Below are 12,671 nucleotides of genomic sequence, written 5' to 3'. Positions count from 1 at the left end.
GTCTAGGTGTTTGTGTAAATAAAGATATTTACATATAGGTGATGAATTTTAGGATACTTCAGCATACATATGATTATATTATTTATCAGCAAGTAGAAATACTTATAATAATTTTTAACTGATAACAGAAATCCACTTTGTGGGTATACTGTAAGTGCATGCTAAACCAACCTTTTTGATGTTAGATTGTTTCCAAGTTTTTGTTTGACAATTTGGGGGTGGGTGGGCCATGCCTGGCAATGTTCAGGGGTTACTCCTGTCTTTGCTCTCAGGAATGACTCTGGCTATGCTCGGAAGATTATATGGAATGCTAGGGATCAAACCTGGGTCAACCGATGTATGCCTTACCTTCTTACCTTCTGTACTATTATTTGATTGCCCTTAATTGGTAATTGCCCTTTAAATCGTTCCTGTGACTTAGATCCTCCTGCAGAGATGAAAGTGGCTGGTTCACCTCCTACCATCTCTAAGAAGCAGCAGCAGAGTCAAGAGAGACTGAGCAGCACCAAAGCAGACTTGGCCCAGCAGAGTCTCATCTCATCCAATGACTGGCTTCAACTACATGGACTAAAGAGCAACAAATTGACCTTGAATCAGATTTTGTCACACATTGGATTTCCACATTGTGAAGGTACAGTATTTGCAAACAGTGTGGCTGGGAAATACAACTTGTTTATTGGAGACTTCCAGTTTTTTTTTATTAAATATATTTTTTTATTTAAGTAACATGATCATATTTGGGTTACAGTCATAACCAGAACACCCCCCTTCACCAGTGCAACATTACCCCCCTCCCCCCTTCCCATCCCCTACCTGCATTCGAGGCAGGCACTCTACTACAGTAATTTGTTTTTAAGTTCAGTAAATTGTATTTTTTTTCCTTAAAGGATAAGAGTAAATTATATATATAGTAAAGGTGTGATAGTGGCAATCGCCAATGTTTGCATAGGTCCAGAAAAATGGAGAAAATGAAAAAAAAGTCCTTGACCTGATTGAGACTTCCAGTTTTAAAGGCTCCACAGAGCCCCAGAGATCTGAGGTGGATTTGATTTTCCATCCTGAGTGGTAAAAATTGATTATGCAAAGGGGTCAGGAGATCACTCAAGTAGTGGAACTCTTTCATTCTTTCATAGTATGTCCTTGAATTTTATCATGGCCTTTTATGACCCTGCTAGGACTTCCCTGGAAACCTCTTTTCCCCAACTCCTTTAGTTGTGATCAGTATAAAGATATTTTGTACAGAAACCCTTACTATACATGTGTTTTCTAGATATACAGTTGTCACCCCACATATTAAATATTAGTAATGTTTCATTTCATTCTTTTTCAGTGGTAAATGTAAATAAATTTGACTCGTATCCCAGAGGATGTCATACTCCTCCCTAGGGTGGTGCTGTGTCTGTTTAGAAGCCATTAGTTACAACATTAGCTGAATGGAGTTTCAGGAAGAATATCCTGTTTTCCTGGTGTAGCCTGCCTTATGTTCTGGTTTCATTTATTTAAATCTGTAGTTAGAATTTTAATCTCACCAACTCCTAGTCATTCTCTCCTCCACCCCAGCCTGAGGTTGAAAACACATGTGAAGTTTTCCTTGGATGTATTAAATAAGGCTATTAATATATTACTAGGTTAGGGAATTGGGGATACTGATTGTCTTATAATGTATGAGACAGCCTACCTTTCTAGAGCATCTTGTCCAACAAGTTAGTTACACTGATGCTGAGGACATTCAATATACTGTCACAGAGCAAAATATATTGATATACAGGAAATTGAGGTAATGTCTGCTGCAGTAAAAACAAATATTCATTAAACAGCCATTATTACTGTTTTATAGATTTTTTTCTAATTTTTGCTAGTTACCTTTTCATTTCTGTTCCATGCTGGTAATAAGAAAGGTCTGGAGTGTGCACACAGATTTTATAGTGGGCAGGGTGCTTGCTTTGTATGTGGCTATCATGTGTCCCCACCCCTAACCCCTGTGCATGCCTTATGTTCACCTAAACCTTACCAAGAGTGATCCCTGAGTACAGAGCCAGAAGTAAACCCCAAGACACACGGGGTGTGACACCAAAACAACTGAACAAAAACAAACCAAATAAAGATCTTGGGAATGTGGTGGTTAAAAAAATGTATCTGCAACTTCTCTAACTTCATGCCTCTAGCTAAAGTAACTTAATCCTAATTTATCTTTCCATAGGGCTGGCCAAGCCCTTGGGCATCTAAATATCTTGTGAGGGGGTGTCCGGGGTATGTCAGGAAAAAAACTGGAAGAAGTGGTTATATTTTCTATTGTAAATAATTATAAATTATTCATTATTGTTAGCAAAATAGCTATGCCTTACTGATTTGATTATAGAGTTTGCATCATTTCTGTTCTTCAAGACTTTTTCGTTTGTATTTAATAGAAACATTTTGGAATAAAAACCCAGGCATATTGTCCTTTGGTGATTATATGAACATCAACATATATATATATATATATATGTTGTCCTTTGGTGATTAAATAAACATGACATATATATACATATATATATGTCTTGTCCTGATTTACTGTTGTAAAAATATGAGCAAAGGCTAAAAATATTTGGATTGTTGCAAAATGTTTAAAAGTAATGGTATTTAAAATCAACACTTTTAATCATTTTCTCCATCAAAATTGAAGTATATAGTGCTATGAATGAGTCATTTAGCTGGAGGGGTTTTCTTTTGTTCTTTTTCTTTTTGAGGGAGGAAGGTAGTTTTCTATTTTATGGGCTCCACCCCTCCCTTATGGTTATCAACTGCTTTGCTTAAAAGTAGTTTATCAGTTTTTTAGTTCTCTAGCCAAGTCTATTTTATTTAGACACTACTGTACATGAACAGGCTTGTGTATTTGAATATCTTTTTTTGTGCTTAATTTGCTATTTTTCATCTTTTGTGAAATAAATGCTTTTGTGTGTATTGTGATCATTTTCAAATTATGTTAAGTTTTCATTATGGTTGAGTTAAGAGTCCAGTATACATTCTAGATGTGAGCTCTTTCTCATCTAGGTGGTTTGCAGATACATTTTCTATAGGTTGTCTTCTCTACTTTATAGGATTGTTTGTCTGAATACAGAGGAACAATTTGTTAAATTTTTTTCTGTATAGAACTTACTAGCATTATCAAACATTTTTTCTATATTGATTTTTTGTTTTGTTTTGTTTTGGGGTCACACCCAGCAGTGCTCAGGGGTTACTCCTGGCTCTATGCTCAGAAATCACTCCTCGCAGGCTCAGGGGACCATATGGGATGCTGGGATTTGAACCACCATCCTTCTGCATGCAAGGCAAATGCCTAACCTCCATGCTATCTCTCTAGCCCCTATATTGATTTTTTTTAAACATTTTATAATTCACATCTTACATATCTATGATCTAACATTGAATTAGTTTCCTTATCAATTTCGTTCTGTTTTGGGGTGTGTTCAAGACTTAACTCCTGTTTTTATACTCAAGGATCACTTATGGTGGTACTCAGGAGACTGTATAGGTGCCAGGGATCAAACCTAGGTCAGGTGCATGCAAATCAAGTGCCCTGTTCACTGTAATATCTGTTCCTATTGGGTTCATTCTTCACTGTGGTTATCTATTCATTGCTTGAGAACTTTTATTTATTTATTTTCCCCCCAATCCCTTATTTATTTATTTTTAATTCTTCTTTTGAATTACTTTGTTTAAAATAACATGACTGACCAAAGAGAAATTTGGGAAACTTATTTTTAGGTGAAAGAAACAGACAAAACTTAAGCAAATAAACATAATAATTAAATTTACATAGTAAATTTTAAGCTAATATTTTCTATTTTAGAAAAGAAAAAGAAGGGAGCCAGAGAAATAGTACAAAGTGTAGGGTGCTTGCTTTGCATGTGACTTACCACTGGAAAAAATAAAATAAAATTAGTAGAATGGCCAGAGATAGTATAGTGGGCAGGAAGACCTGGGTTTGATTCTTGGCATGCCATATGGCCTCCTGAACTCAGCCAGGAATGATCTCTGAACACAGAGTCAGGTATAAGCCCTGAGATAGACAGGCAACAGGGTCCTCTTTGTGACTCAAAAGCACCATTTTCTCACCAAGGTCAGTGCCTGGAGGAAAAGAGAAGAGCCAGGATGAGAAGAATCTTTGAACCACCCCAACTGGGCTTTACCAGCCATGTGAAACCAGGAAACTGAGGTAGACAGAATGGTAACAGGCTTCTTTTATGACTCAGAGGCACCATTTTCTCACCTAGGATAGAGAACTGGAGAAAAGAGAAGTGCCAGGAGGAGGAGAGGGGTGATTGAACTTACCCCAGCTGGGCTCTGCAGTCCCAAGAATCTGAGACAGACAGACAGACAGGATGGCAGGGATTCAGCAGCACCATTCTCTTACTCAGGTCAGCATCCTGAGAAAAGCGTGGTAGTCCTACTTCACTCTGTGGCCATGTATTTTTTTTTCAAATAACTTAGCCACATTGCAACATAGAATAAACACCTCCAGATTGCAATGACTGTAATGTGAAAGAAACATGGAATCCAATAACTATTAGTGAGTGAAGATGGTAGCTCTTAAGATCCAACAAGTATCAGCCAAATAGAAAACCTCTCAGATAAGGACTTTAGAGAGAAAATATTGAGGATGTTTAAGGAACTCAAAGAAACCATGGAATGGACAGCCAATAAGATACAAGAGGATATGAAAACAGAAATGAGAAAACTTCAAACAGAAATAAAAGAACTGAAAAAATTGGTGAAATGAAAAACTCATTGGAAAGCCTCATAACAGAGTAACAGCTGCTGCAAATAGAATCAGTGAGTTCACGGATGAGCTTCATAGCACCTGCAAACAACAGAGGAAGATGGAAAAAAGTATTACAATAAATAAAAAGCTGACAAGAGAACCTTGGGATGAATTTAAGTGGAACAACATAAGAATAATTGGCATTCCAAAGAGCCAGGAAGACAACCCCTATGAAGAAGCAACAGTCAAAGCTATCATTGCTGAGAAGTTCTTAGAACTGAGAGTGCATATACCTGCATCTTGGTTTCTTGAAAGAGACAGCTAAAATAGATCTAAATAAAAATACTCCAAGATATATCCTAATCAAAATTATGAAAACTCTACATAGAGATAGAATATTGAAAGCAATATATCAAAGAAAGAAATCACATACAAAGATTTGAGATTTACAACAGATTTATCAAAGGAAATCTTTCAGGCCCAAAATCAGTGAAGGGATATAGTGAAAAAAATCAACAAAATAAATACCTCAATAAGAATATTGTACCCAGTCAGTATCATTATAGTACCTGGTATATATATACACACACATATATACATATATGTACATACATGCTATATACATGCATGCATACATATGTATATATATGTGGCCTTTCACTCCCAAAGCTGAATACACATTCTTTTTTTCCCATTTAGATCCCTTATACATTTTTTTCTTTTTTTTTCTTTTGTTTTCTTTTTCTTTTGTTTGGTTTTTGGGTCACACCTGGCAGTGCTCAGGGGTTCCTCCTATCTCACTGTCTCCACGCTCAGAAATCTCTCCTGGCAGGCTCGGGGGACCATATGGAATGCCAGGATTTGAACCACCATCCTTCTGCATGCAAGGCAAATGCCTTACCTGGATGCTATCTCTCCAGCTCCAATATATATTTTTCTTTTTATTTTTTATATAAATCTTTATTTAAGCACCATGATTAAAAGCATGTTCGTAGTTGGGTTTCAGTCATAAACAGAATACCAGTGCAATATTCCCACCACCAATGCCTCCTCTTCTCCCCAACCCCTGCCTCTATCACGACAGGCATTCTACTTCTCTCATTCTTTAACATTGTCATGCTAGTTGTTAGTGTAGTTATTTTCCTAACAGCATTCACCACTCTTTGTGGTGAGCTTCAAATTGTGAGCCAGTCGTTCTGGCCCTTCCAGCCCTCAACTCTATTGTCTCTGGGCCTTATTACAGTAATGTCTTTAATTTTTCTTAAAACCCATAGATGAGTGATACTATTCTGTGTCTATCTCCCTCTGACTTATTTCACTTAACATAATAGATTCCATGTACATCCATGTATAGGAAAATTTCATGACTTCATCTTTCCTGATGGCTGCATAATATTCCATTGTGAATATGTGTCACAGTTTCTTTAGCCATTCCTCTGATGAAGGGCATCTTGGTTGTTTCCAGAGTCTGGTTATTGTAAATAGTGCTGCAATGAATATAGGTATGATGAAGGAATTTTGTATTGTATTTTTGTGTTCCTATGGTATATCCTTAGGATATACCTAGAATACACATTCCCAATGCACATGGGATATTTTCCAAGATAGTTTATATACTGGGTTACAAAATATAACTCCATAAGAGAATAGAAATTGAATCTTATAGAACCATGATGCACTGAAAAATAGAAGTGAATTACAAACAAAAATGGAAAAATAACTCTAATACCTGGAAAATTAAACAGCTCACTACTGAACACTACTGAGAGGAAATCAAAAGCTTTTTAGAAACAAATGAAAATGAGGACATGAGCTACCAGAATTTGTGTGCCACAACAGAAACAATATTAAGAGAAAAATTTTATTCATAAGGATGGAAGAAATAGTCAACATGAATAATGACTACACATTTAAGAAATTGGAAAAGGGGGGCCAGAGAGATAGCATGGAGGTAAGGCAAACGTTTGCCTTGCATACAGAAGGTCGGTGGTTCAAATCCCTGCATCCCATATGGTCCCCGAGCCTGCCAAGAGCAATTTCTTTTTTTTTTTCCTTCCTTTTTTTTTTTAATGGGCCTTCTGGTGGAGACCAGAAAGCCTGCTGGACAAATTCTAAAAGAGCTGTAACACTGCCAAGAGCAATTTCTGAGTGTAGAGCCAGGAGTGACCCCTGAGCGCTGCCAGGTGTGACCCCAAAAACAAAAAATAAAAAAAAAATCAAATAAATTGGAAAAAGATCATTATGCAGATGGAAGGAAATAAAACTTAGAGCAGAAATTAATGAATGGAAACAAGCAAACAAAACAAACCAAAAGATCAACAAATACATTTTTTTGAAAAAATAAACAAGATCGACAAAACATTAACAAAACTCACGAGAGAAACCTAATAAACCATATGAGAAATAAAGGGGGATCCAGAGTAGACACTACAGAAATTCAAAGGATAGAGATTATTTTGAAAATCTTTATGCATGAAATCAATCTTTAAAAAAGGATAGATCCTTGACTCTTATAACCTTATAAAGTTGAAAAATAGGTGATTTGGGATAAATGAAGAGTCCTATCATATTGAGGAAATTAAAGTAGTAATCAAAGGTTTCACCAAAACAAAAGCCCAACCCCAGATGGATTCATTAGTAAATTCTTTCAAATATTTAAAGAGGGCCCATTGCTAATCCTTTTAAGACTTTTCCAGGAAATTGAATAGAAATACTCCCAAATGGTTTCTATGAAGCTAACATCATCCTGACACCCAAACAGACAAAACATCACATGTAAAGAGAATTGCAGGCTGAACACAGATGCAAAGATCCTCAACAAAATGTTAGTAAATAGAATCCAACAATTCATCAAAAAGATCATACACCATGACCAAGGCATGCAAGGTTGGTTTGGCATATACAAGTTAATGGACATAATACACCATATCAATAAAAGAAAATAAAAATGATGTCATCTTATAAATAGATGTAGAGAAAGTATTTGACAAGATCTAGCACCCATTCATGATTGAAAAACTCTTAACAGGATGTGAATTAAAGGAGCTTTCCTCAATATAGTCAAAACCATTTACCTAAGCCCACCATAAATATACTCAGTGGGGGAAAATTGAAAGCCTTTCCTCTAAGATCTGGCACAAAACAAGGCTGTCCACTCTCACCATTGCTATTCAATATAGTACTGGGAATACTTGCCATAGCAATTAGGCAAGAAAAAGATATCAAAGGCATCCAGATAGGAAAGGAAGAAGTCAAATTCTCACTATTTGTGAATGACGTACTATATTTAGAAAATCCTAAAGACTCTGACAAAAATATATTTGTATAGTAAAGTGGCAGGCAACAAAATTAATATGCAAAAAATTCACATCTTTCCTAGATACAAATACCAAGAAAGACATATTATAAAAATAATCTCATTCACAACTGTGCCTCAGAAAATTTAGTACTTTGGGGTCAACTAAAGAGATGAAAGACATAAAAATTATAAAATACTATTTTAAGAAACAAAGAGGACACAAGGAAATGGAAACACACCCCTTGTTTATAGATTGGAAGGATTAATGTTATTGAAATGGCAATACTTCCTAAAGCATTGTACAGACTTAATGTAATCCCTACAAAGATACTCATGATATTTTTCAGAGAAATACTTTTCAAAGAAAGATCAAACATTCCTGAAATTCATATGGAATAATAATAAACATCCACAAATAATTAAAGCAATCCTTGGGACAAAGAAGAGGGAGAGATTCACTTCCCCCATTTTATAATACAGTACTATAGAGCAGCAGTAATTAAAACAGCATGGTATATCCCCTCAGATCAATGGAATAGAGTTGAATATGATAATAACATACAAAGGCAATAGAGATAAGGGTCAGGAAGACTAGTCCTTGGTAGTATGCTTGCCACAACGGGGGATGCATTTAGGGCAGAGAAAGAACCACTACGCACTATGATAGTTGGAAATGATCATTGGGTGCCGAAAGTATGTAAAGTGATATGCATGCTACCCATTTAGTAACAATATTGCAAACCACACTGCCCAAAAATTAAAAAAGGAGGGATCAAGAGGGCGGGAGAGAGGGAGAGATAGATGGAGAGAGAGAGAATGTCTACATGTCTACAGTCTACAATAGAGGCAGTTGGGTTGGGAGAAGGAAAACTAGGGACATTGATGTAGGTAAATGTGCATTGGTGAAGTGACTATTGATGGCAGGAAATGTGCACTGGTGAAGGGATGTGTGTTGGAGTATTGATTCATTCAATCATGAATCACGTGGTGATTCACTTAAAAACTTATTAATTCAGAATGGCTTTAACTTTTCTTTTTTATGTAGATGTTCCTTCACTTCCCTTTGTTATTGTTATGGTATTGGTGATGCACACCACAAGCCTCACACTGGGCTCTGTGTGTGCACACTTTAGTTGCAATGCCTGTTGGGAGCAGTCCCACACTTTAACTGAGGTTCACACAAACTTGGCTGGGTGTGGGTAGAGATCGCACACGTTGTTGTGCCACCAGGATCTCATTCAATACTTTGGGAGGTGCTGGGGTTTGAGCTTACTGACTCACACAGGTTTTCTATCCTCTGAGAAGTCCTCGGCCTCTTTAGTAGTATTTTTAAAATTTAGGTTGAGTAAGGTCCTTTCTATTCCTAGTTTTCTTAGAGTTTTTGTCTCGAATGATCATTAAATTGTTTTTTTGATTGGGCTACACCTAGCTGTGCTTAGGAGCTACTTCTGATAATACTCATATGTAGTGACTTGGTTTTAAACTGGGATTGGCTGTTTACAAGGGAAATTCCTTAACCCCTTCCTCTCAAATGCTTTTCCCATATCAATGGAAAAAATTATGATTTTTCTTCTTAAGCCTGTTAACATGGTTGATTTCAGTTTTCTTTTTTTTTTAAGTCACATATTGTTTGGTGGTGAGGATTGAAGTCAAGGCCTCACACATGCAATGCATATCCTTTACCACTGAGATGCATTCTCAGTCCTCACTGGAGTTTCAGTATTGAACTAGACCTGTATCTCAGATTTCACTTGGACATGCTATATACTTATTTTAACTTTTGTGTTGCTGATTTATAGTAATTGTATTAAGTATTTTCACCTGAATTCATGAAGGATGTTGGTCTAAAGCAGGGGTCCTCAAACTTTTTAAACAGGGGGCCAGTTCACTGTTCCTCAGACCATTGGAGGGTCTGATTATAGTAAAAACAAAACTTATGAACGAATTCTTATGCACACTGCATATATCTTATTTTGCACTGAAGAAACAAAACAGATACAAATACAATATGTGGCCCGCGGCCATAGTTTGAGGACCACTGGTCTAAAGTTTTTACTGCACCCTCTTTTTACTTGTTTTATTTCTATTTTCAGTATCACGTAATAAATACTATAGTCAAAATGATACAGTTTTGTGAAATCTTACCTCACCATCTATCCCACAAGTCATAACTATTCCTTGACTTCTGTTAATTGTTTGAAAAAGCAGAAATATGTTCAGGCAGAAATATGTTTCAAGTACTAGAAATATGTAGTCAGGTACATTTCTAGTACCTCTTTTCTAGTATCTCATTAATACAAATATGGGCAAACACTGTGTATTAGTGCAATTGATGATGAGCAACTCAGCATACAATCTAAAAATAAAAATGTGTGGTTTTGACATTCTGTAAAAAGTCTGGATTTATCATCTGTTTCCTTAATTCACTATCAATCTACCTCTACTTGGGAGAATTATAATCTTTGAGTTTAATTTCTGAAATTTGGAAAACTAAATCTAAGTTGCAGGAAATAAACATGGTCTGTGTTGTCATTTTTATTTAATAATCGTTCTGCACAAAATCAACAGAAAACCAAAAGGAACAATGTTCTTTATATTTATTGAGCTATGAAAATTTACTGTAGATATCATAGTTTATCAGAGAACTAGAAATACTGCATTCTTAAGAACATAGTACAAAGCATCACAATTGTTGGTGTTATTGGGATATAATTGGAATAGTGTTACTGAAAAAGTATTTTGAAATCATAGGATTTGCTGAGGCAACATTTTGTTTGCTTTTATTCCTAACAATGTAGAATATGTGACATCTCTTGGAAGACCTGTGGCTTCCAGGTATGCAGATGGCCTGTTTCCGCAATTCTGTAGAGTGGAAGATGGCAAAAAATTCAATGTAAGTGGAAATTCCCTTCTTTAAAAGTTCCCTTAACACACTACTGAGAGCTGTAAGTGGTCTCAGGAGAAAGACATTCATGCTGCTTTGCATGATATGGGCAACCTTATGGGTCAGGAAGGTTTTCTCTTTCAGTACAGCAATGACAGTGTCTGCTCCAATGTAGGAGGGAAGCTCAAACTGTAATGACTGACTTTGGCTGGCAGAGGACCATGGAGAGTGACTTACTTCTAATGCAGAACCCTTTGTTCTCAGCCTTCAGCCCTGATTCTCTTGTTCTATGCACAGCTTGATCCAGTGCACAAGCACTGTGTGCCCGACATACCTGAGCCAGCATATTGCTTTGTGGGTATCTGTTCATGTTTGGGGACATTCAGGTAACCTTGGACTGTTAGTATTTTAAAATACTTTATTTTTGTCTTCTAATTGGTGTTAAGAAGTTCCTCCTTATGACTTGGGTGGGGTATGCCAGCAATGCTCAGGGCTTACTTCATGTTCTGTGCTCAGTGATCATTATTGCTGGGGTTTTGGAGGGATCATATGGGATACTGGGAATTGAATCTAGGTCAGCCACATGCAAGGTAATTGGTCTACATGCTGTACTATTGTTTCAACCCCCTCCCTGTGATTCTTGGCAAACCAGGCCAAAAGTTTATTGCAAGATTCTGAGGCTGTTTTGGGGGTTCACCTGTGCCACCCCAGTTGATTGAGTCTCTAGGTGGAACCTAAGAGAGGCTCAAGTCACCAGGTGTTGTTAAGGATCAGATAAGAACTGCCCATTCACTTTAACCTCTGTACTATCTCTTTAGCCCCGGTGATATTTTTTCTACTGAGCCTTATCCTAAGTGGTAATATCTGTGCACCTTGTGTTGGTCTCCTAAGTAAGTCTGAACAATGCTCATATCAGTGCAGTGCAGTGGAAAATCTGTTTTCTACATCTAGTTCCACCCCACACCCCCTAGAAACACTCCCAACTTCTTTCTTCATTCCCAGGATTGTAAATGCTGGAGAAGGGGTCAGGAATTCTGCCTTCATGGGCCATGGAAAGTGTAGAAAGTTACGCTATATCTTGAGAAATAAACTCAAAAGATGCAAGCAGATGGAAGAACAGGAATTTAAGGCAGAGGGACATGTACAAGCTAAGAAATGAGCAGGTGGAATTAGCTGGTGTATGCAGAAAACAGTTTTCTTCAGAATTCAATTTTTTTAGGATATGTAAAATTTGTTAGCATTTTTTTTTTTGGTTTTTGGGCCACACCCAGCGATGCTCAGGGATTACTCGTGGCTGTCTACTCAGAAATAGCTCCTGGCAGGCACGGGGGACCAAAATGGACACCGGGATTCGAACCAACCACCTTTGGTCCTGGATCGGCTGCTTGCAAGGCAAACGCCACTGTGCTATCTCTCCGGGCCCTTTTTTTTTTTTTTTTTTGTATTTTTTTAACCACACCCGGCGATGCTCAGGGGGTATTCCTAGCTTTGCTCAGGATGCCTTCCTGGCATGCTCAGAGGGCCATGTGGGATGCCGGTGACCGAACTCAGGTCGAGTGCGTGCAAGGCAAGTGCCCTACCCGCTATTCTATCGCTCCGATCCCTTGTTAGCATTTTTTTGTTTTGTTTTTGGGTCACACCTGGCAGCACTCAGGGGTTACTCCTGGCTCTATGCTCAGAAAATCGACCCTGGCAAGCATGGGGGACCATATGGGATGCCGGGATTCGAACCACTGCCCTTCTGC

General features: G+C 37.4%; 1 protein-coding gene and 1 non-coding gene across 2 annotated transcripts in view; one reads left to right on the top strand and one right to left on the bottom strand.

Annotated features, from left to right (window-relative positions):
* Nucleotides 1-435: 435 nt before the first annotated feature.
* VWA3B (von Willebrand factor A domain containing 3B) overlaps nucleotides 436-12,671 on the top strand; it is a 240,712-nt gene continuing 228,476 nt past the window's right edge. The window contains exons 1-2 of the mRNA XM_049784589.1: nucleotides 436-631; nucleotides 10,841-10,935. Of these exons, the coding sequence (XP_049640546.1) occupies nucleotides 436-631; nucleotides 10,841-10,935 (291 nt within the window). The remainder of the gene's footprint in view (nucleotides 632-10,840; nucleotides 10,936-12,671) is intronic.
* Nucleotides 6,814-6,875, bottom strand: LOC126025342 (U7 small nuclear RNA). The gene has a single exon (XR_007501353.1). It is a non-coding gene; the product is annotated as a U7 small nuclear RNA (small nuclear RNA).

The sequence above is a fragment of the Suncus etruscus genome, chromosome 12 (assembly GCF_024139225.1).
Source record: "Suncus etruscus isolate mSunEtr1 chromosome 12, mSunEtr1.pri.cur, whole genome shotgun sequence".
NCBI classification, from domain to species: Eukaryota; Metazoa; Chordata; class Mammalia; order Eulipotyphla; family Soricidae; genus Suncus; species Suncus etruscus.
Note: the sequence above shows the minus strand (reverse complement) of the source record. Positions and strands in the feature narration are given on the sequence as shown.